This window comes from Balaenoptera acutorostrata, chromosome 20 (genome assembly GCF_949987535.1).
Source record: "Balaenoptera acutorostrata chromosome 20, mBalAcu1.1, whole genome shotgun sequence".
Taxonomy (NCBI): Eukaryota; Metazoa; Chordata; class Mammalia; order Artiodactyla; family Balaenopteridae; genus Balaenoptera; species Balaenoptera acutorostrata.
Genome location: NC_080083.1, coordinates 53,266,995 through 53,291,401, shown reverse-complemented (window position 1 = coordinate 53,291,401; position 24,407 = coordinate 53,266,995). Strand labels below are relative to the sequence as shown.

At 46.7% G+C, this 24,407-nt stretch overlaps 1 protein-coding gene across 3 annotated transcripts in view; it reads right to left on the bottom strand.

Moving 5' to 3' along the window:
- TBC1D16 (TBC1 domain family member 16) overlaps nucleotides 1-24,407 on the bottom strand; it is an 84,547-nt gene that overhangs the window by 10,916 nt on the left and 49,224 nt on the right. For 2 of the 3 annotated variants that reach the window (XM_057536875.1, XM_057536873.1), the window contains exons 4-9: nucleotides 5,233-5,394; nucleotides 4,063-4,210; nucleotides 2,977-3,144; nucleotides 2,328-2,476; nucleotides 1,556-1,690; nucleotides 642-828 (exon numbers count right to left, since the gene is read on the bottom strand). In XM_057536875.1, the coding sequence (XP_057392858.1) occupies nucleotides 642-828; nucleotides 1,556-1,690; nucleotides 2,328-2,476; nucleotides 2,977-3,144; nucleotides 4,063-4,210; nucleotides 5,233-5,394 (949 nt within the window). The remainder of the gene's footprint in view (nucleotides 1-641; nucleotides 829-1,555; nucleotides 1,691-2,327; nucleotides 2,477-2,976; nucleotides 3,145-4,062; nucleotides 4,211-5,232; nucleotides 5,395-24,407) is intronic. The other variant, XM_057536874.1, reaches the window with a different exon arrangement.

The window sequence follows — 24,407 nt, the reverse complement described above, 5'->3', positions numbered from 1 at the left end:
AGTGACAGCAGCACCCGGCAGGTGCTCGGAGTGCACAGATGCTAGGTAAGGAAAGAGTGCGCACTCCTGGCCCTGCCTTACCCAGCTTTGCCTCCTCACTCCCAATTTTCAGTGCTGCCCGGTCTGTGTAGGTTAGGGGAGGCCATGAAGGGAGGGGTGTCGGCTGGGCACAGCAAGCCTGCTGCCCTCGAGGTATGGTTGTGACGACTATCCAGTGGGCCTCGAGGTGGTTTCAGGAGCCCCTCCCATTCCCAGCCCCAGAACCCTGGCTATGTTGGACCCCTGCAGGGGACCCAGATGCACCTGAGGAACCATTTTACAAAGCACAGGGTCAGGTGTGATAGGGACCCCCCCTTCTTTGTCTCCCAGGGAGCCTGGGTTGGGATGCCACATGCAGGGAGGTGGGAAGCCACAAGGGGAGGGCCCCGCACAGTCCAGACTCTGGACCTGCAGGAGTGTGAGGTGGGGATGGCAACACATGTCCTGGGACCTGGGAACAGCATGCGTCCCTCCTGGGGGAGCTGGCCCTATCCCAGAGGCCCAGGGCTAAGCCCCCCATAGTCCATCGGCAAGGCTGACCCTGGCTTTTCTGCTGCTTGCTGACCCACAGCAGCCAAGCCATACACATCTGAGAGCCTCACCAGCTGTTTCTCCATGTCCTCATCCCGAGGAGAGCTGACAAAGATCGTGTTCTGCATCAAACCCACAAAGCACCAGAAGGTGTCTGACTCGTCCAGGACCTCGGCCAGGATGGGGGCCACCAGGTCCGACATGCCCTGGGAGTAGCCGATGGCTGGGTTGTACACCGCATAGTTCAGCAGGATCCTCCTGGAGACGCAGTGCAGAGAGCAGGGAGGTCAGTAGAGGGTGGCCACAACATAGCGGTGTGTTGTGCAGGCCAGTAGAACCCCAGGCTGGAGACACTGGGCTGTCTGGGCCCCCATCTTTCACCTTGATCTCAGAGGAAGGAGGGCAGCTCTGGGAGCGTCTCCAGAGCCTGGGGAAAGGTAATGGCCTGCAATTAGCCACTCACCAGCCCAGCCCCTCGAGAGCAGGGCAAGGAGGAATGTGGGTCTGATTTTCTTAATTGTCAACTGCCTGTGACAAAGGGTGGGCTGGCCAGGAACGTTTTCATGGGCTGCTAATTTTGTGCAATTATTTGCCAGGAGGTAGCAGAACGTCAAAGATGCCAGCCTCAGCCCTGTGTGGCTTTATCATCTGGAAGACCACCCAATGGGAGGCAGAGACACTCAGGGGGAGGCTGGCCCACGGCTGGTGTGAGACAAGCAAGGTTAGGCTTGGTGGATGCCCAGCGGGTGGGGCCTACAGGCCTTCCCTGGGTCTCTAGGACAATAAGAGACCCACTGACATTGCCTAAAATAGCTAACGACCCTCTGATTCTGGGGCACTGAACCTGGAGGAAAGACCCCTGACCCCTGCAGAAGCTGCTGCCGGTCCACTTCCCATAGGGTCAGCTGAGGCCTGAGGGGTGAGGTGGCAGATGGGAGTGAAACCGAGGGGGGAGGAACCATGCTGGCCCGGGGGCGGGGGATACCTCATGCTCTCCACATTGGGATTGCCTTCTCCTCGGAAGAACTGGTTGCTTCGATCTGTCCGTACCACGTCCTTGTCCACGGTGAACTGCACGTTCCTCCAGAACGCTCTGTGCTCTTCAGGGGTCATGGAGAGCCTGGCATGGAGCAGAGCGCCCGCGGGGGGCGGTCAGCCAGCGGCACATACGCTCCCGGCTGGCGCGGGCGTCCCGCCCAGCCCTGCTCCCAGATAGGAACCGGGGCCGCTGGCAAACCCTCCGGCTCCCACTGACCTGGGGGTGGGGGGGTGCACAAGGCTTTCCAAACATTAACTCGGCCTCACGGGTCCCAAACAGAGAGCTGACCGCAGCCGCGGGATCAGCGAGGCCCAAACAGACCTCAGCAGTCCCAGCGCCCCCCAAACACCCCGCCACCCCGGCGTTCTGCGGAAGGATGTCAGCGCCTCGTTAAGTACGTTGAAAAAGAATTCTAAAATCTTGACATGCGAGCTAAAGAGAGCCAGTCCCGGGGCCGGGCGCTGGGGTAATAACTGCACTTATCCAGCCCCATCGCTCACGGTCCTGGGAGACCCATTTTTCAAGGAAACTATGGGTCACGGAACATATTATCAATGCTGAATTGCACCTCAAATTGCCTTTCCAAATGGCATTTCCCTCCGCGGCGCTGGGGTGGGTTTCCCTCCGCGGCGCTGGGGTGGGTTTCCCTCCGCGGCGCTGGGGTGGGTTTCGTTTCCCTCCGCGGTTCGAGGGGGCCCCGGCCGGTCGCCGCGGTCACCTTTTCTGCTGGATCTCGGCGTATTCCTTTCTCTTCTGCACTCGCAGCGCCTCCCTCTCCTCCGACGTCGACTCGTGGCTGTAATAACGCAGCAGGAAGGGCCAGACCTCCCCCCGGATTGACACATCAATGCCGCCGAAGAAAATGGCCTGGAGGAAGCGGCAAAAGTTGGGGAGGGGCCAAAGCAGGGCCGCTCAAAGGACCCCCAAATCCCCGGAGATCTGTGTTTTGGTGGCTTTGCTGCGCCTTCTTGACAACTGATGCCTTGATTCAGATCGCTGCAATTTGCACATGTTTGGAAGGGGAAAGTGCCGGCCCCCCATTCCCATACAGGACACAAACCAGGCTCATTTCAATGTCAATGCCCCCCCTGGTGCGGCACTCAGATTAACCTGTCGTTCTCACGTCAGGGCCTAATCCCGGTTTTGGAATCGCGGCGCGGGCTGCGAGCTCTGCTATACAGGCTGACGCGGGGTCCTCCAAACCCGCTCCGGAGGTTGCTTTTTCATCGCAGCGGCTTTGATTGCTCTATCGGGCGCGTTCACACAGCCAGCTCTGGCACCAGCGGACGCACCCCCCGGAGGCGGCCCGTGGGCACGGCCCCGACCCCTGGTCCTGAATCGGGCCCTGCGGGCACACCGGGCCTCACCTTGCGGAGCTTGTACTCCTCCTCCACCTGGCCCAGCGCGTTCAGGTGGCGGAGCCAGGCCGCGACGTCCAGCCGTCGGTACATGCTCTCCTCGGGGTGCGTCTCGGAAGACGGCAGTTTGGGACGCCGGATGGAGAACTGCATGCACGTCTTTTCGTCGGCGACCTGCTGGACGAGAGGACAGTTGGGGATCAGTGTCTCAGCCGCTTCGCTTTCGAAGCCAGCCGCGCTCTTCGCGGGATGTAAGCCTTCCTCACTCTCTTCCGAAAGGAGGGAGACGCCTCTCCCCCGCATACAAACCCCTAAATGGCAAGTGTAATTAGACACAATTCAAATGAAAATACCGTCTTCTTACCATGGTCCCCCCTCGCGCTCCCGGCTCCCGGCCCACTCCCATCGACCGCCGCCCCCCACTCTCCCTCCAGCCCCGCCGCAAAGACGGAATTAATGCCTCGGACGGACAACTTCCCTCTGCCGGGAGGGCCTGCAATAAATTACATGTGATTGGCCACATACAAAGGGATGGCTGTTCTGCGAGCGGGGAGCCCGCCTGTCAGGTTGTCTCCACGGGCAGTCACGGATCCAGGGCAAAACTGCAGCTGACATTTAATTCAAAAATCAAAGGTTGTTCAATGTAGGGGGGAAAAAAAGCCATGCTACTGTAATAAGGGAAGCCAGCAGGAGGCTCTGTGGGAAGGAAGGGAATTTTAAAGTCAGCCCGTTTCTAATAAGCACATACAGTATCTTAACCAGATAATTAAAGAGCTCTTATTACATTTGTATGTAGATTGAGCAAAATATGGCAGGAAGCCTTGTCAAAACATGATTTTTCAAGTGCGGAGTACTGCCTTTACAAGAAGCCTGGGCACATGTTTCAAATCCCAAATTGCTGGTCTGTAGGCCCCCAGCCACCACGGGTCACACCGGAGAGGCATGGGTCTCCGGGGGAGAGAACCAATGTCCTGGGCCCCCGTTGGAGGGGAGGGGGGAATGGGGGGGGTGTGGTGCCTCAGCAGCCAGGTGCCTCCAGGGGTGGTACAGGGCCTCCCCACCCTGGGGACAGTCCCCAACCCTCCTCCGGGCTACCTGGTCTTTGAGGTGCGTCTCTGCGCAGTATTTCCACTGCTGAAGCACGTCGGGCAGCTTGTCCAGGCCACCGTGGTGGAAGTGGAACACCTTGTACTGGCTTTCCCGGCTGGCGACGACCAGCTGGCCGCTGGTGCAGGCCTCATCGCTGAGTGGCCATCGGAGGGGGGAAGAGAACAGACCCATGAATATGTAAACATGGGTTTTTATTTCCAAGTATAATCAGAGGCCCCTATTGCCAACCTCAGAGGCAGGAAACAGAAAGTCCCCCTGGAGTCTGGCTGCTGGCGGCAAGGGGACAGAATTATGCCCCAACAGAGGCCATCACCCCCTTTGCTGAAGAAGGCAAAGCAGCTCCCTTCCTGGGAGACCCCAGGTTGTATTGTCCTCACTCCCAGGAGACCTGCCAGAGCAGCCTTCTGTCCCCACCCTTGCCTGCCAGGTCATATCCTCCCTTCTCTCCAGGAGTCCTGGGGGTGGATGCCCTGATGGGGAATCAGGTTTTGAACCTAGATGGGGCGGGCGCTAAGGGACGCCCCTCCAGCAGGCTTCCCCATCAGGCATGGAAGGCACTCTGGGAGAATCCTCCGGGGAAATTCACGACACATGCCTCAGGGCCATCGCCCGACCTTGACTTCCCTTCCATGAAAGGCGGGATGTGGCTCTGGGTCTGGGAACTCCCACAGAGACACGCCTGCTTCTTCTAAGCACCAGTCTTGGTTGGTGCTTTCCTGCGGCTGGGCCACCCTGCCTTTCAGGAAGAGAGACGTGAGGTGGCCATTAGGCAGGGAACTAAAAAGGATGGCTCCCCATAATGAAGGAAAGGGTGCCTCCCTCTAGAAAGCCATGGCCTATTCTGAGCACGCTGGGCCTCTGGGTGGGTGACCAGGGGCAGCTTGCAGCAACTGCTCTCTGTGTAGCCCTGGTTCGTCGTCTTTCCCCAAACCAGAGCTCCAAGCAACAGCTGCTTACCATCACCCTGAAAGCAGAGGAAAGAGTTTGGGAGCTACCCAGGCCCAGCTCCTGTGGGGCAGCTGTAGGGGGCACTGCTGACGAGACTAGTGATGTTGGGAAGCAGATGTTTGGGGATGCAGGGGCGCTGGACCCAAGCATGGCCCCCCGGGACACGGCACACAGGCAGCTTCCAGGACATGGCCAAGAGGGCCTCACCTGAAGAAGAGGCGGAGGGAGCGCATGTGACCCAAGTCCACTCGGAACACACCGCAGATCTGCTCCAAGGCGCAGGCCCGCTGCGGCTCGTCCCAGCGTGGGGGCTGCAGGAGGCCACTGCTGTCCGGGAACTGCAGGTGGGCGTCCATGCTGGAGGGGGAGCTGGTGGAGCAAGTCATGTGAGGGCCACACGTTTCTCTGTTGTGCAGCCATGGGGGAAGGGCAGGGAGGGCTGGGGAAACCATTTAAACATGCATGCACACTCAGAGATATAGCCGAACACGCTGGGCACATAGAGGCTGTCCACGGACACCCATGAATGAATGAATGAATGAATGAACAAATGAATCCTATCATAGGTCTTGCCCAATTACACTTTAATGTGGATGGGAAAGCATTTTTGTGATCAAATTTTGTTCCACCTCAACAGAGATATTAGGTTGTCATAATGGCAGATGAGGTCCTACTGACTGGGTTTGAGCCCTTGCTGTGTGACCTTGGGCAAGTTACCAAGCCTCTCTGAGCCTTTGTTTCCTCTTTTGCACAGCAAAGATAATAACATGGCTTCGTGTAGAATGAACAGTGCTCAGTGCTGGGCACCCTGGTTTTCAGGGCTTACTAAAAGAAGCTGTTTTGTGACCATTTTAGACAGCGTGGGGCTTCCATTTGGGTTCAAATTGGTTCAGTATTTTCCTGAAAAAATAGTGGTTCCATAAGGAAACATTTGGGTTATAATACTATTAATACTAATAGTAAACACTTAGCTCTGTGTTAACCACTTTTCATGTGCTTTTTATCACATATAAGCTTCACAATAAATCCTAGGAAATGGGCGGTTATTACCACCATTGTACAAAACAGGAATTGAGGCTCAGAAAGGTTAAGTAACTTGTCCAAGGTCACACAGCTAGCAGGTGGTAGAGCTGGAATTTGAACTCAAGCTTTGTGGCCCACGTCTTCACCAGTGTCTTTAACTGCTTCTAAGTTCAAAGTTCAGCAATACAACCCCATTATCTTATTCTGCTTCTTTAAAAAATTAATAATTTTGTTTGGCTCCTCGGTTGCCAAATATTTTATCACATGGATTCAGCTACACCACAGGTTAAATGCTGTCTCTTGAGATTTAATAGTGACATCTAGCAGATGACTGCTAAAGTATCGCCAGAGCAAAGGCAAGCATCGGTTCTGGATCCCAACCCCAATATCCCACAGAGGTAAGACTGCAATCACTTTATCCCACTTTCCTGTTTCAGCCGAGAACATAAAAGTGTCGGAGGCAATTAATCCTGAGGCACCTCTTCCTCTGATGGGCACCAGGTCTCCAAATGAAGCTACTCTGGATTGTTCAAGCACAATCCCTCTAACTCGGAACTTCCTCAAAGAGGAAGACTGGCCTTTTTAGAAACTTGGCTGCTTCTAGAACACCACTGGGCCTGGTGTGCAGTTCTTCCCCACCTGCCTAAGGAAGTGGGCTGAGCCAGGTCCTCCCATTTCTGAGGGGCACCTGCGCTCTCCCAGGAAACAGACTCAGGTAAAGATAGACAGCCGGATGGGAGGGTAGGTAGACAAGCTGAAGCACGCAGCCACACGGCAAACTCGGACCCAAAAAGGCTGAGGGATTCCCCGTCTTCCCGAGGGCTGCACTATGCAATGACTGTCTGCAAAACAAGGCAAGCCGCAGGTCTGAAGACAGCCCCCCACCATGCCGCTTCACACAGCATTTCATAATCTGCTTATTGAACAATGAGGCTGCAGTGGCCGGAGAGCATGTGCTTGGCGTGCTTCCCCAGCTGGGCCGGCCCATCCGGGCTCACCTCCAAGCCCAGCCAGAGAGGGCCCACCAAAGGGTGGCATTATTTCCAGCCCCTCTCCCCCAGTTCTCCCCACCGCCACTCCACACGCACATAGCACGATCCTCCAAAACCTGCATGCCCTTCTCAACATGCTACGTCCTGTTCACCCCACAAGGCAGGCCAAGGTTTGCAGAAACCAGATCCAGGATGGACACTTGCTCTCGCAGAGTCCCGGCCGAAGCCACTGCTCCTCTGCCGTGGTGGAAGGACTGGGGTCCTGCGGGGAAGGAGCCCAGGAGAGAGGCCCCCCCAACACCTTCCTGCAGCAACTTGCCCCCAGGCAGAAGTCTGCCTAAACCCTTTTACAACTCCTGAGGGGGAAATTATTTGCATTAATTAACTGATTGATTAATTAATTCAAGACATTATGTTGGGACCTACAGCTGGGGTTCCACGGTTCAAACTGGAGCAAAGTTGATAGAAGACTTCGTTCTCTGTTATTTAGGGCCTGTCATAGCAGATGACTGTTCAGTCATCTAGGTCACCTAGGGCCACATCTGTTTCTACCTCAAGACCCATTGCCATGGGGTTAAGGGCCGTATCTCGTTTGCTGGGCCGTATCTCGTTCGCTCTTCTGCATCCCCAGCTCTCAGCACAAGCCTGGCGCAGAACACAGAGATTTAATACTCATGCCTGGGATGAAAGTGTTAAATGTCTGGGAATTTTGAAGTCATAGAAAAAAAATGGAAATAAAATCTTGGGAAAATTGAAATATGTATAATTTTTATTTTTTATCTTTTTACACATGCAGAGCAATTTGGTTTTAAGAATACTCATATGTGCGGCATATAATTTGGCTTGTTCGTAAAATTATTGTGTGGTACATTAAAATTATAAGGATGGTTTATCTAAGGCAATAACTCCCAATATGCTATAAGTTAAAAATGTTTTATAGGTAGAGGGAGAAGATGCTAAACTCTAAGAAATATAGCATTTCTTTCTGAAGATCACCAAAATGCAAAACAGAAATGAATAAGAAAAGCCAGCTCTGCCACAGCAAAACATAGCAAGTGTGTTCTTTGTCCATCTGGCAACTCCTGCAATGTCAGGCACAGACTTGGAGATTAAATATGGCCCCAAATTCCTCGAGTGGTGTTTGTTTCCCCACCCCTGAATCTGGGCTGGCCTTTCCAGTGGCTTTGGCCAATAGGATGTGGTATGAGTGACATTCTATGAGCTCCAGAGCCTGGCCTCAAGAACCTTCTGTATTCTCACTCTTGGTATACTCCTGCCACCATGTAAGGAAGCCCAGGCACAAATGATGAGAGACTACAAGGAGAGAGAGACTCAGCTGACAGCATCAGAGTCCCCAAACCTCACGGACAGAGACCATTTCAGACCCTCCACCCAGCTGAGCTCCCAGCTGGTGACAGCTGCCTGAGGAAGCCCCAGAGCACCCAGCAGAACAGCCTGACTTGGCCCAGCCCAACGGGAAGACCTGGGAGCAAACTGAAGATGGTGGTTTTAAGTTGCTAAGTTCTGGAGTCCTTTGTTACGGGGCTATAGATAACTGATATATACGGGAAGTGTCTGTTTTCAGAAAAAGCTCGAGCAGGAAGGAAGAAACCTCCAAAATTATTATTTTTGGGTTTTTTTTTTTTGGTCATGACAAGGAGCATGCAGGATCTTAGTTCCCTGACCAGGGATTTAACCCATGCCCCCTGCAGTGGAAGCACGGAGTCCTAACCACTGGACGGCCAGGGAATTCCCTTCCTCCAAAATTATTGAATTGTGGTTCTCAAGGTCAAAGAGACATTGCGGCCAGACTCTAACATTTTTAAAAATCCAAACTTCTAAGTTGGCTCTTGCTTTTCTTCCTTCTGAGCCTTTTGATTCAGTTGAACAGTAAGTCGATGGAACCCCAGCTGTAGGTCCCAAGTATAGTGTCTTGAATTAATTAGTCAGTCAATTAATTAATGCAAATAATTTCCCCCTCAGGAGTTGTAAAAGGGTTTAAGCAGACTTTTGCCTGGAGGCAAGTTGCTGCCAGAAGTTGTGTGGGGGGCCCTCTCTCTGCGGCTCCTTCACCTCAGGGCCCCAGTCCTTCCACCACAGCAGGGGAGCAGGAGCCTTTACCCCGGACTCTGTCGGAGCTAGTGTCCATCCTGGATCTGGTTTCTGCAAACCTTGGCCTGCCCTGTGAGGTGAGCAGGACACAGCGTGTTGGGAAGGGTGTGCAGGTTTCAGAAATTGCGCTGTGTGCATGTGGAATGGCGGTGGGGAGGATTGGGGGAGGAGGGCTGGAAATAATACCACCCTTTGGTGGCCCCTCATAATTGCCAGAACTTGGAAGCAACCAAGATGTCCTTTGGTAGGTAAATGGATAAACAAACTTCGGTACATCCAGACAATGGAATATTATTCAGCGATAAAAAGAAATGAGCTATCAAGCCATGAAAAAGACATGGAGGAAACTTAAGTGCGTATTACTAAGTGAAAGAAGCCAATCTGAAAAGGCAGAGTTGGAAACATACTATATGATTCCAACTCTATGACATTCTGGAAAAGGCAAAACTATGTAGATAGTAAAAGGATCACTATCCTTTTGTCAGAGATCCTGGTTGTCAGAGATTGGGGGGAGTGGGAAGCAGTAAATAGGTGGAGCACAGAAAAATTTTAGGGTGCTGAAACTACTCTGTATGACATTATAGTGGTGGATACATGTCATTATATTACATTTCTTAAAACCCATGCAATGTACAAGAGTGAATCGTAATGTAAACTATGGACTTTGGGGGATAATGAAGTGTCACTGTATGTTCATCCAATGTAACAAATGTACCACTCTGGTGGGGATGTTGGTACTGGGGAGGCTTTGCATGTGTAAGGGCAGGGGTATATGGGAAATCTCTGTACTTTCCCCTCAATTTTGTTATGAACCTAAAACTGCTCTAAAAAATAAACTCTATTAAAATGAAAAGCCAAAGAACAAACTGGGACATATATATGACAAGGATTAATATCTTTAATACAGAAAAAGTATATAAATTTAAAAAAATGAATGCCCAACAGAAAAAATGGCAAAGGTACAAGAAAAAACAAAGCACTAAAGAATAAATACAACTGGGGCTTCCCTGGTGGCGCAGTGGTTGAGAATCTGCCTGCTAATGCAGGAGACACGGGTTCGAGCCCTGGTCTGGGAGGATCCCACATGCCACGGAGCAGCTGGGCCCGTGAGCCACAGCTGCTGAGCCTGCGCGTCTGGAGCCTGTGCCCCGCAACGGGAGGGGCCGCGATAGTGAGAGGCCCGCGCACCGCGATGAAGAGCGGTCCCCGCACCGCGATGAAGAGTGGCCCCCACTTGCCGCAACTAGAGAAAGCCCTCGCACGAACCGAAGACCCAGCACAGCCAAAAATAAATAAATAAATAAATAAATAAATAAAATAAAAAAAAAAAAAAAAAAAAAAAGAATAAATACAACTAACCAATAAAATTTTCATGTCCAGAGTAATGAAATAAATGCAAATGGAAACAAGATACAATTTGAGGGGTGGTCTATGAAATTGGCATAATTAAAAAGTTATGAAATATAGTATAAGTAAGAGTTTGGGGAAACACTCTTGCACAGCTAGGGGCACTGTATGCTGTTCAGATTTCTCTCAATGGCAGTTAGGAAATCGGATGCAAAAGGCTTAAAAATGTTTATGTATTTTGACCCTTTACTTTCATTTCCAGATATTGATCCTAAGAAAACAGCCAGAGATACCTACAAAAAATATGTATGTGAACAGACACAGAAAAAGCCTCTGACAAAAATCTATTGCTCATTCAGGATAAAAGCTGTCAGCCAACTAGGAATAGAAGGGTACCACTTCAGAATGATAGAGGGCACCTGCAGACATTCTACTGAATTGTTTCCGCCTACGATTGGGAGGCTCTACACTCAGCAAGAGGCAAGAAGAGAAACTGAAACACATAAATATTGGAAAAGAAGAAGTAAAACTGTCCCCATTTGCAGATGATATAATTGTTTACATGAAAAATCCCATGGAATTTACAAAACAACTATTAGAACTAATCAGTGAATTTAGCAGAGTTATAAAATAAAGGTTAATGTAGAAAACTTAATTGTATCATTAAAGACTAGTAACACATAATTGGAAAATGTAATAAATAAAAAATTCCACTTATAGTAGCAAAAAGCCCATATAAAATACTTAGAATAGGGACTTCCGTGGTGGCGCAGTGGTTAAGAATCCGCCTGCCAATGCAGGAGACACGGGTTTGAGCCCTGGTCTGGGAAGATCTCACATGCTGTGGAGCAACTAAGCCTGTGCGCCACAACTACTGAGCCTGCACCCTAGAGCCCGCGAGCCACAACTACTGAGCACACGTGCCACAGCTACTGAAGCCCGTGTGTGCCTAGAGCCCGTGCTCCGCAACAAGAGAAGCCACCACAGTGAGAAGGCTGTGCACCACACAACGAAGAGTAGTCCCTGCTTACCACAACTAGAGAAAGCCCGCATGCAGCAAAGAAGACCCAACACAGCCAAAAATAAATTTTAAAATTAATTAATTTAAAAAATACTTAGAATAAGTCCAACAAATGACATTCAAGACCTATACACTGAAAAACATAAGACCTTGCTGAGAGAAATTAAAGGAAAACTAAATAAATGAAGAGATATACCATGATCATGGATTGAAACAGTCACATCGTTAAGATGGCAATCTTGCCAAATAGATCTACAGATTCAACACAATTCCAATCAACATTCCAGCAGAATTTTCTGGGTAGAAATTGACAAGCTGACTCTAAAATTCATATGGAAATGCAAAAGACCTAGAACAACCAAAGCAAATATAAATAAAAGAAGAAGAAAGTTGGAGGACTTATTATAAACCTACAGTAATCAAGGCAGTCTGGTATTGCTTAAAGAGCAAACTTTTAAATTAATGGAACAAAATAGAGCCCAGAAATAGGCAAATATGATCAGTTAATTATCGACAAAGATGCAAAGACAATTCAATGGAGAAAGAATAGCTTTTCAACTGATGTTAGATGAACTGGATATCTGTATGAAAAAAAATTAACATCAACCCTTTCTTCATGTCATACACAAAAATTAACTCAAAATAGATCACAGACCTAGATGTGATACCTAAAACTTTAAAACTTCTAGAAGAATCCATAAAAGAATACTTTTGCAACCTTAGAATAGGCCAAGTTTTCTTAGAAAACAAAAAGCACAAAACATAAAATAAATAATTAATAAATTAGATAACTGAAAACTCTTTTCTTCAAAATACGTCATTAAAGAAAATAAAAATGCATCCCACAGCCTGGGAGAAGATATTCATAACACATATATCCAATGAAAGACTTGTATCCAGAATATGTATGAGGAACTCTTAAAACTCAGTAGTGTTGTTAGATAAATATTTCTTAGATGTGATACCAAAAGCATGATCTATAAAAGAAAACAAGTGATAAATCAGACTTCATTAAAATGAAAAACTTCTGATATTTGAAAGACACTGTTAAGAAAATAAAGAGACAAGCCACAGACTGGGAAAAGATATTTGTAAAACACATATCTGATAAAGGATTTGTATCCAGAATATATAAAGAACCCTCAAAGCTCAGTAATAAAACAAACAACACAATTTTAAAATTGCCAAAAGACTTCGCCAGATAAGCAAATAAGCATATGACATCACTGATCATGAGAGAAATGGAAACGGAAACCACAATGTGATATAAGGAGATACAATGTGACACACTACACACCTATTAGAATGATTAAAAAACAAACACATGAAAACTGATGTTACAGAGTGCTGGCCAGGATGCAGAGCAACTGGAACTCTCATACTTTGCTGGTGGGAATAGAAAATGAAAGAGCCACTTTGGAAAATAGTTTGGTGGTATCTTATAAAGTCAAACATACACTTACCATACAACCTATCAATCTCACTCCAAGAGAAATGAAAAGTGTTCACACACAGATCAGTGTATGAACGTTTATAGCAGTTTTTTCATAATTGCAAAAGCAAGAATCAACAGGTATTTCTTTCAACTGCTGAATGGATAAGCAAACAGCAGTACAACTATACAGTGGAATACACTTAAGCAATAAAAATGAAGAAACCACTGATACACACAACATGGATGAATCTGAAATGTATTATGTTAAGTGAGAAAAGCTAGACTATACACGAAAAGATATTCAGCATCATTAGTAATCAGGGAAATGCAAATTAAAACCACAATGAGATACCCCTACACACCTGTGAGAATGGCTAAAATTTAAAAGACTGACTATACCAAGTGCTAACAAGGATAGGGAGGAACTGGAACACACTGCTGATGGGAATGTAAAGTGGTACAACCACTCTGGGAAACAGTTTGGCGGTTTCTTAAAAAGTTAAACACACACCTACCATATGACCCAGCCATTACACTCCCAGTTATTTACCAAGAGAAATCCAAACATTATGTCCATATGCAAGACATCTACACCATGTTTGTAGCAGCTTTATTTGTAATAGCTAAGAACTGGAAACAACCCAGTGTTTATCATCAGGTGAATGGATAAACAAATCGTGATATATACATGCCATGGGATCAGACTCAGCAATAAAAGTGAATCAACTGCTGATATACACAACAATGTGGATATATCAGAAAATCACTATGCTGAGTGAGAGAAGCCAGAACAAAAAAAAACCATACTGCGGGCATTCCATTTATATAAAGTTCTAGGAAACGCAAGCTAATCCACAGTGATAGAAAGCAGATAAGTCGTTGTTGAGGTAGGGGCTAGAGGGAGGCATGGGTTACAAAGGGACACAGGAAAGTTTGGGGGGTGATGGATGTTCATTATCTTGATTGTGGTGATGGTTTCACCAGCGTACGTATGTCAAAACGCAGCAAATTGTGCACTTTAAATATATGCAATTTATTGTACCTCAATTATACTTCAATAAAGTTGTAAAAAATACCAATATTCAACTCAGTATTATTACCTAATTTCTAGCAATAAGGAATATTTTAATATATTGTGGCACATGCATATGATACAATGCCATTAAGCTACTATAAAACATTTTATAAAAGTATTTAATAACCAAAGAAAATGCTATTATGTTGAATGAAGAAAGTAGGATGAAAAATTATATGAAATGATACAATATGGTTTTGTATATAATGTATATTTATAAATATTTTAAATCTACATAAATATATGAGTAGAAAACTACACCAAAATTACAATAAAGATCATCTCTAGATGGCATTATAGTTTATTTTCATCTTGTTCTTTATCTTACACATTTTCTAAAAGGAATAATGTATCATTTTGATAATCAGAAACAATAAGCTAGGGGCTTCCCTGGTGGCGCAGTGGTTGGGAGTCTGCCTGCCAATGCAGGGCACGCGGGTTCGAGCCCTGGTCTGGGAAGATCCCGCATGCCGCGGAGCGGCTAGGCCCGTGAGCCACAATTACTGAGCCTGCGCGTCTGGAGCCTGTGCTCCGCAACAAGAGAGGCCGCGATAGTGAGAGGCCCGCGCACCGCGATGAAGAGTGGCCCCCGCTTGCCACAACTAGAGAAAGCCCTCGCACAGAAACAAAGACCCAACACAGCCATAAATAAAATAAATAAATAAAATTTAAAAAAAGAAAAAAGAAAATGCTCCCTATAAAAAAAAAAAAGAAACAATAAGCTAATCTTCTATCTTTTTTTAAACAAGAAGTCCATATTAGCTTTTATATTGCAAAACCTATAAGGATAATTTCAAAAAGAAAAAAAAAGAAAAGAAAAAGTGAGGTATCAAGGACCAATTATCATCACAGTTACCCTTTATTTGAGGTTTCCTATGTGCCAGGAGCTCTGCTGATTGCTTTAAAGACGTTCTCATACCAATACTATGAAGGAGATATTATTAACCCCATTTTATAGCTAAATAGACTGAGGCCAGGAACATCACCCTCAAATTTCACAGATGGTAAATGGCAGAGCAGGGATGGGCCAGGCATGGCTCATCCAAAGCTCAAACTCCTGACTCCTATGGTGTGTGACTTCCAGAGACAACGGCAACGACTTAAAAGGAAGATACAGAGGAAAACAAAATTCTATTTTAAAAAGCATCTCTTAAAGAATGTCCCTGAAAAACATACCTACTGCTCCCCGTTGCCCCATGCTCCTGGATCTGAAACCGTCAGCAGTCAGATTTTTGTCTGCCAGTAAAGCCCCAGTCCTCAGCCTGGCACGTGATACACTCCACAAGTTAACCTCAGCTCACCTTTGCCTGTTCCTCCTTGTATTACTACATCACACTGTACGGCTTTGAGCAATAGAAATGTATCTCTCCCAGTTCTGGAGACCCCAAGTCCAAAATCAAGGTGTCAGCAGGGCCAAGCTCCCTGTGAAGGTCTAGGGGAGGATCCTTCCCTGCCTCTTCCAGCTTTTGGTGGAATCCTTGGCTTTCCTTGGCATGTGATACATCAGCAGTCCCCAACATTTTTGGTACCAGGGACCGGTTTCGTGGAAGACAATTTTTCCACGGAAGGTGGGGGGTGGTTGTTGGTAGTGGGGGGATGGCTCAGGCAGTAATGCGAGCAATGGGGAGCGGCAGATGAAGCTTTGTTCGCTCGCTCGCTATCTGCTCACCTCTTGCTGTGCGGTCGGGTTCCTAACAGGCTGTAGACCAATAGCAGTCCATGGCCCAGGGGTTGGGGACCCCTATGATACATCACTCCAGTCTCTACCTCTGTCTTCACATGGCCTTCTTCCTTCTGTGTGTGGGTCTCTGTGTCCCCGTTTTCTTTTCTTATAAGTCATTGGATTAGGGCACACCCTAATCCAGAATGGCCTCAGCATAACTAATTACATTTGCAAAGACCCTCTTTTTAAATAAAGTGGAATTTTGAGGTTCCCGGTGGACATGGATTTATGGGGACATTATTCAACCAAGTTATACCCCTTTACATGTTCCCACTGTATCTTAGGCAAACTGGACAACTCACGTCTTTCCACCCCATAAGGCCCTCTCTCTGCACATTTGCGTCCTTGGGTCCCTCCCTCTGGGTTGCCTGCTCTCCTGTCTCTATTCCTGTTCTTTTCACTCTCCAAGACCCAGTTTGTCTGTGTTGTTTTCTTTTGACCTAAGGGAAGCTGCTGAGCAGAGTATCTGATGTGTCACAGGTACCCAATATATGCTGATTTGCCTTTATTTCTTGCAAAATCCTTGGAAATTTATCATTCTCTTCTGTGTGTTTTGCTTTGGATTTTGTATTAAGTCACTTCGTGATGCCCAAACCAGACAAAGACATCACAAGAACATAACATTCTAGGCCCTAACAAATATCCCTCATGATAGAGACACAAAATTCTCAACAAAATACTAGCAAACCAAATCCAACAACATATAAAAGGGAATATACACCATGACCAAGTGGGATTTATGCCAGGAATGCAAGGGTGGTTCAACATATGAAGATCAATCAATATAATACACCAGATTAATAAAATACAGAACAAAAACCACATAATCATCTCAATAGCTTCAGAAAAAACATTTGACAAAAATCCAACACCTTTCATGATGAAAACACTTACCAAACTAAAAATAGAAAGGAACTTCCTCAATCTAATAAAGGGCATCTATAAAAACCCATAGCTAACATAATACTCTATGGTGAAAGACTGAAAGCTTTCCCCCTAAGATCAGGAACAAGACAAGGATTTCTGCTCTCACCACTTCTATTCTACTAGAGGTTCTACTTAGAGCAATTAGGCAAGGAAAAACAAACGAACAAAAAAGCATCAGCATTTTCTGAAAGAAAGAAGTAAAATTATCTGTTTGCAGATGATATGATCTTGCATATAGAATATCCTTAGGAATTAAGACCTACACACAAAAAAACCTGTTAGAACTAATACATGAATTCAGCAAAGTTGAAGGATACAGGATCAGTTTACAAAAATTAATTGCATTTCTATACACTAGCAACAAACAATCCAAAAACAAAATTAAGAAAACAATTCCATTTATAACACACACACACAAAGTAAAAGATTTGCACAACAACAACTACAAAAACGTTGTTGAAGCAAATTAAAGAAGACCTAAACAAATGGAAAGTCATCCGTGCTTATGGATTGGAAGACTTAATATTGCTAAGATGGCAGTACTCCCCAAATTGATCCATAGATTCAACACAATCCCTATCAAAATCCTAGTTGCCTTTTTTGGAGTTATTGACAAGCTGATCCAAAAATATTATGGAAATGCAAGGGACCCAGAATATCCAAAACAATATTGAAAAGGAAGAACAAAGTTGGAGGACTCACACTTTTCAATTCCAAAATACACCATAAAGTGGTACTGCCATAAGGACAGACATATTGATCAATGGAATAGAATAGATGATCTAGAAATAAACCCATACATTGATGGTCAATTGGTTTTCAACAAGGGTGCCAAAACAACTCAGTGGGAGAAAGAATAGTCTTCAACAACTGATGCTAGGACAACTGGATCTCTACGGGCAAATGAATGAATTTGGACCCTTACTTCATACCATATACAAAAATTAACTCAGAATGGATCAAAGATCTAAATGTAAGAGCTAAAACTATAAAACTCTTAGAAAAAACACAGGCATAAATCTTCATGACCTTGGATTAGGCAGTGGTTTCTTCAATGACATCAAAAGCACAAGCAACCCAAGAAAATATAGATAAATCGGACTTCATTAAAATTAAAAACTTTTGAGCTTCAAAGGAAACTATCAAGAAAGTGAAAAGACAATCCACAGAATGGGAGAAAATATTTGAAATCACATATTTGATAAAGGACTAGTACCCAGAATATATATATAAAAAAATTAGAACACAACAACAAAAAGACAACTGACCCAATTAAACAATGGATCTATCTGAATAGATGTTTCTCTAATGAAAATATACAGGACTTCCCTGGTGGCACAGTGGTTAAGAATCCGCCTGCCAATGCAGGGGACAAGGGTTTGAGCCCTGGTCCGGGAAGATCCCACATGCCGCCAAGCAACTAAGCCCGTGCATCACAACTACTGAGCCTGCGCCCTAGAGCCCGTGAGCCACGACTACTGAGCCTGCGTGCCACAGCTACTGAAGCCCGCGCGCCTAGAGCCCATGCTCCTCAACAAGAGAAGCCACCGGCAATGAGAAGCCGCTCACCACAGCTAAGAAGCCGCTCACCACAGCTAAGAGTAGCCCCCGTTCGCTGCAACTAGAGAAAGCCCGCACGCAGCAATGAAGACCCAACGCAGCCAAAAATAAATTAATTAATTAAAAAAGAAAATATACAAATATCCAATAAGCACACGAAAAGATGCCCAACATCATTAGCCATTAGGGAAATGCAAATCAAAAGTACAATGAGGGCTTCCCTGGTGGTACAGTGGTTGAGAATCCGCCTGCCAATGCAGGGGACACGGGTTCGAGCCCTGGTCTGGGAAGATCCCACATGCCGCAGAGCAACTGGGCCCGTGAGCCACAACTACTGAGCCTGCGCATCTGGAGCTTGTGCTCTGCAACAAGAGAGGCCGCGATAGTGAGAGGCCCGCGCACCGCGATGAAGAGTGGCCCCCGCTCGCCGCAACTAGAGAAAGCCCTCACACAGAAACGAAGACCCAACACAGCCAAAAATAAATAAATAAATAAATAAATTAAAAAAAAAAAAGTACAATGAAATACCATTTCACATCCACTAGGATGGTTACAATAAAAGCCAAAGATGGAAAATATAAGTGTTGGTGACGTTGTGGAGAAATTAGAACCTTTATACATTGCCGATGGGAATGAAAAATAGTGCAGCTACTGTGGAAAACAATTTGGAAGTTTCTCAAAAGTTAAATATCGAGTTACCATATATGACCCAGCAGTTCCACTCCTAGGTATATACTCAAAAAAATTGAAAATATATATCCACACAAAAACTTGTATATGAATTAATGTTCATAGCAACATTATTCATAATAGCCCCAAAGGGGAAATGACACAAATATCCATCAGCTGAATAATGGATAAACAAAATGTAGTATATCCATACAATGGAATGTTATTCAGCCATAAAATTAGTGAAGTACTGATACATGCTATAACACAGAGGAATCTTGAAAACATACTAAGTGAGAGAAACCAGTCACAAAAGGCCACACACATATTGCATGACTCCATCTATATGAAATGTCCAGAGCAGGTAAATCCATAGAGACAGAAAGCAGATTAGTGGTTGCTAGGGGCTGAGGCGGGGGAGGAGTGGGGTTTAACTGCGATGGATATGAAGTTTCTATTTTGGAGTGATGAAAATATTCTGGAATTAGATTGTGGGGATGGTACAACTTTGTGAATGTCCTAAATGCCGTTGCTTTGTACACTTTTAAAAGGTGAGTTTTGGGATTTCTCTGGCGGTCCAGTGATTAAGACTCTGTGCTTCCACTGCAGGGGGCGCAGGTTTGATCCCTGGTCAGGGAACTAAGATCATGCATGTCGCGTGGCCAAAAAAAAGAAAAAAAAAAAAAAGACCTCTGTTTCAATTCGTGTAAAATATACTTCAATAAAATATTTTAAAAAAATAAATAAAGGGTGAGTTTTACGTCATGTGAATGATACCTCAATAAAAAGAAGTCACTGTGTCCCCACACTCCCCTGTCTGATTCAGCCTGCATATCTCCTGGCAAAGGCACAAAGCATGACCTCAGTCAATACTTGTTTATTCAACACAAAATTCTCAGTGCCTCCCTGTTCTGGGGACAGCTGGATGCCGTCCCCAGACATGTGGACTTTCATTCTGGTGGAGAACGAGGAGCAGACACATAAGGGAGTGACTATGTCATGGGGACATGGGCACAGAGGCAGGAGGCCAAGGGGCTGGGAGCAGACACTCTTGAGGGTGGTCTCAGGAAGCCTGGGTGAGGCCTGAGGTGGGGAGAAGAACAAGTAAAGCAAAGAGCGCAGAGAGCATTAACAGGTCAAATAAGCAACACATGCTGGAAAAAGGCACCCATCACTAGGTACGTCCTACAGGGGAAATGGCACTGCCCTGGGAACAGAAATTCATTTTGCTCTTACATTGTTGAGTTTAACTTTCCTCCTAGTGAAGGAATGGAAATGATCTCATATTGTAAATAATTTTACATTGGAGTATACTCCTTGCATTTTTTATTGCTTAACTTTTGCAAGTAATAAATACATTCATTTTTGTGGTTAACAAATTCAAAATATACCAAAGTGTGCAAAATCAGCAGTGGAAGTGCCCCTCCTGACACCTCCCCACTCTGTCCAGTGTGCCCCCCAAGAAGCCATCCTCGTCAGCAGCTTGGTGACTCTTCTCCCAAGCCTTGCTTCGTGTGTTCACGCATTTGAAGGTAGCTTGTAGAAACCATTTTAGAATAATGGCTGAGGCACAATTAAAATAGAACAGTCTAAACTTTTATTCAGTTTGACTCATTAAATTGAATCAATCACTCTTCTCTATAACACTTGACTTCATTCAAGGAAGACTTGAGGAAGCCGGTTCCCTGCCCACCAGAGGATGGGGATCTCATAGGAAAGCTAAGCTGAGGATCATGGGTAAGTGGATGATGACAGCACATGGACCACGTGCTGCTGTCACTGAAGCACAAAGCGGTGGGAGGTGTCAGAGAAAAGCATCACCCAGGGCAGGGGGTGTGGTCCCTGGAAAGGCTCCGTCCCAGAGGAGGTGGCACAGGGGCTGGTCCTGAGTGTCTCTGGGTGGAAGGAAGAGCCTCGGCAGGCGCAGGGCATGTGCGGAAGGAATGATAAGGAAGCCAGAAGGGCTGGCTGGAGTCATTCTCAGAAGGGCCCTGGCATCGATTTTTTAATCAGGTTGTCCCAAAGAATTGAAGGCAGGAACTCAAACAGATATTTGTAAACCAATGTTCATAACAGCATTATTCACAATAGCCATTTCTCTAAAATACGTGGAAACAAAATAAGTGTCCATCGACAGATGAATGGATAAACAAAATGTGGTCTATACATACAATGGAATAGTATTCCATCTGAAAAAGGAAAGAAATCCTGACACAGGCTACAATATGAATGAACTTTGAAGACATTCTGCTCAGTGAGGTAAGCCAGCCACACAATGACACATACTGTAGGATTTCACTTATATGAGGTGCCTGGAATAGTGAAATTCATAGAGACAGAGAGTAGATTACGGGATGCTGGGGGAGAGAGCATGGGGAGTTAGAGTTTAATGAATAGAGCTTCAGTTTTACAAGATGAAAGAGTTCTAGAGATGGGTGGTGGTGACGGTTGCACAACAGTGTGAATGTACTTAACATTACAAACTGTACACTTAAAAATGGATGAGATGGTAAACTGTATTTTATCCCAATAATAATACTAAAAAACCTCAATGGGTTACTGATTTAGAATTTCTCAGTTTCCTCCACTCCAAAATATATTTTCTCATCTTTCCTATCTCTTCCTGGCTCACTCAGGCAGGATGCCCATGCCAGATCAGCCGTAGGACTGGCCAGTCCCTGACCCATGCAAAGGCTACACAGACCAGCAGGTGGGAAGGAAGGAAGGCCTGCCACGGAGCTGCGTTATCTTGAGCACTTTGAAGAGTCTGTGGAATAAGTCCAAGAATATTGAAAGAGTGGGTAGAAGGCTGGCCATCTTGCTTCCAAAGTGACTGTGTGTGGCATCTCCCTGTCAAATTCCTATCCTGCCTCCATCTCTGGCCTGGTTGTTGGTGGTGACCTCTGCACTGTACCTGGCAGGCTGTCCCACAACCACTTCTTCTACGTTAAAGTGACCCCTGGGAGGGGGGGTGGGATGAACTGGGAGATGGGGATTGACATATATACACTATTGATAACTACGTATAAAATAGATAACTAATGAGAACCTACTGCAAAGCACGGGGAACTCTACTCAGTGCTCTGCGGTGACCTAAATGGGAAGGAAATCCAAAAAAGAGGGGATATATGTATACATAGAGCCGATTCACTTTGCTGTACAGAAGAAACTAACACAACATTGTAAAGCAACTGTATGTCAATAAAAATTTTTTTTAAAAAAAGTGAACCCTGGGAGAAGCTGGGCTGTTCCACTGCTTCACGACGTGAAGTGCTCTGTCCTCAGGGGACCCTGAGAGAAAGCAAGGCCCGCAAAGACCCAGTGGGAGTTCCCTGGTGGCCTAGTAGTTAGGATTCCGGGCTTTCACTTCCGTGGTCCTGGTTCAATCCCTGATCAGGGAACTGAGATCCCGCAAGCCTCGTAGAGCGGCCAGAAATAAATAAATAAATAGACTAATAAATAAATAAATAAAAATTAAAACAAGAAACCAACATTGGTTAAAAAAAAAAAAAGGACCCAGAAAGGCCCCCTAGTCAGGGCAGCATTCCCTCCCGCCAGCAGGGCTTTGGGTTTCGGGGAAGCAAGTTTTTTGTTTTGTTTTTTGTCTTCCCGCTTGGTAAAGTCTATGTCAAGAAATCCACCTGAGGGGTTCAAGGAAGAACAAACAACTGGATCTTGTGTAATCCACCCGGTGGGAGTGCTCGGCCAGCTGGCATTGCCGCCGCGCCCGCCTGGCAGAGTCACACACTTGGCCCCGCTGGCTGTGAGGTTTTCTCAGAACTCTCGCCTCCTATGGAACCTACTTAAAGGGCTGCCCTGAACCAGTCAGCTGCTCTACAAGCCCTTGTGAAGATTCCTTGATCATTACACAAAAAGATTGCTTAAAAGAAGGAAGCCTGGGCAACCAGGATGTTCTGCGAGCCCCAGGCTCCTGATTTTAAAGGATCAATGACATAGGTGGGGGTATTCAGAGAGCCATGGCCACAACAGGTCCACCCTGACTGGGGAAGACAAAGATCACTTTTACCCCAGACTGCCACCAACCCGGTTTGCGTGTCACCAACCGTTCATAGCTTCAGGCCCCCAACCACCCCAGCTTGCCACTGGCAGCCCAGGAACTCTGTCCCCGAAGCCCTCAGCACAGATGCAGTTTCTGGTGAAGCCTGCCTCTGCCCATGCATGTGGAGCTCGAGTGCCGCTTTGGACCTGGAGAGGGAGGGGCTGTTTCAAAGCCACTTTGGATTGGACGGGGCTCTGCAGAGACCTGGTTAAGCCTCTGGCTAAGCATCAGGGCAACAGTGGCCTTGGGGGCGGCTGGCTTGGTCACGAGGGCCAACATCCTGCACTCCCACAGCCTCCACCCATTCCTAGGCCAGGAGGCCAGCCAGGGCGTGGACATCATGCAGGTCAGTACAAGATGCCGGCCTCACAACGCTGGGCATTTCTGAGTTCTGTTTTGTTCCTGCAAAACTAACTAGTCTACACACAGGTCAACCTGTGATCTTGACCTCACTAACTGTACCTTGCCCAGACAAAGCCGAAAGGACAGGATAAAATAAGAACCAACACATACAGAGCAGTTTAAGTCCTAAAGGTTTATACGGCATCCCCACCGCATCTCTACTAGCACGCCCACTTTTCAGATGTGACAACTGAGACCCAGGGAGGCCCAGTCATTGCTCAAGGCCACGCTGTGCCCTGACCACTACACTAAATTATCTCTTGTACAGCAGGGGAAAGCATCTCTTTATCCTCTATCATGTACCAATTTTACGGCTTTTCTCACATAGGGCTTCCAAATGTTGTTTGACTGACAAGCAGCCAACTAAAAATACAGGAAGAAGAGTTCTAAAGAGAAAAGGATACTGGAGGACACGTCACAGCAGCACGCACACACGTGTGTGTTTAAATACTGAAACATGAACGGCCACGTCAGGCCATCAGGCATGTTTGGGGTGTGCCTACATCCTTCCTGCCAAAGACAAACCGGATGGGAAATCCTCCCTTTGCACAGCGTGGAGCCTGGAAGACTTGGGACCAATCCTGGCTTGGCCTCTTATCTAGCCTTAGGTCAGTTACCTACCTCTGCTGGGCTCTGGCCTTCTCAGCTGTAAAATGGGGAGATGGGAGGGGGGAAGCACAGGGACAGGGCTGAGGGACTGAGGTAACAGCGAGTGGACACAGCTGTTCTAACTGCCTGCTTGTCAGGTGCAGCTTTGCCGTCCTGCCAGCTGTCCGTGGCTGTTGGGAGGTCAGTCCGGAGAGGGACGTCCTTTGCCTTCCAACGCCCCAGTCAGCACTATCTCCTCCTTGCAAATTCAGGCTCCAGAGTGCTTGCTGTTCCCAACCCCAGTCCCATACCTGAGTCCCTGGCTTTTGCACCCCTCCCCTGCACCCTAATGTCCCCTGCACCTCTCTGCTCCTAGTCCTCTGGAGTCTGGCCGAGCCCTCCGTGAGTGAGGACTGCAGGGAGAGATTGTCCCGTCTGTGTTCCCTGG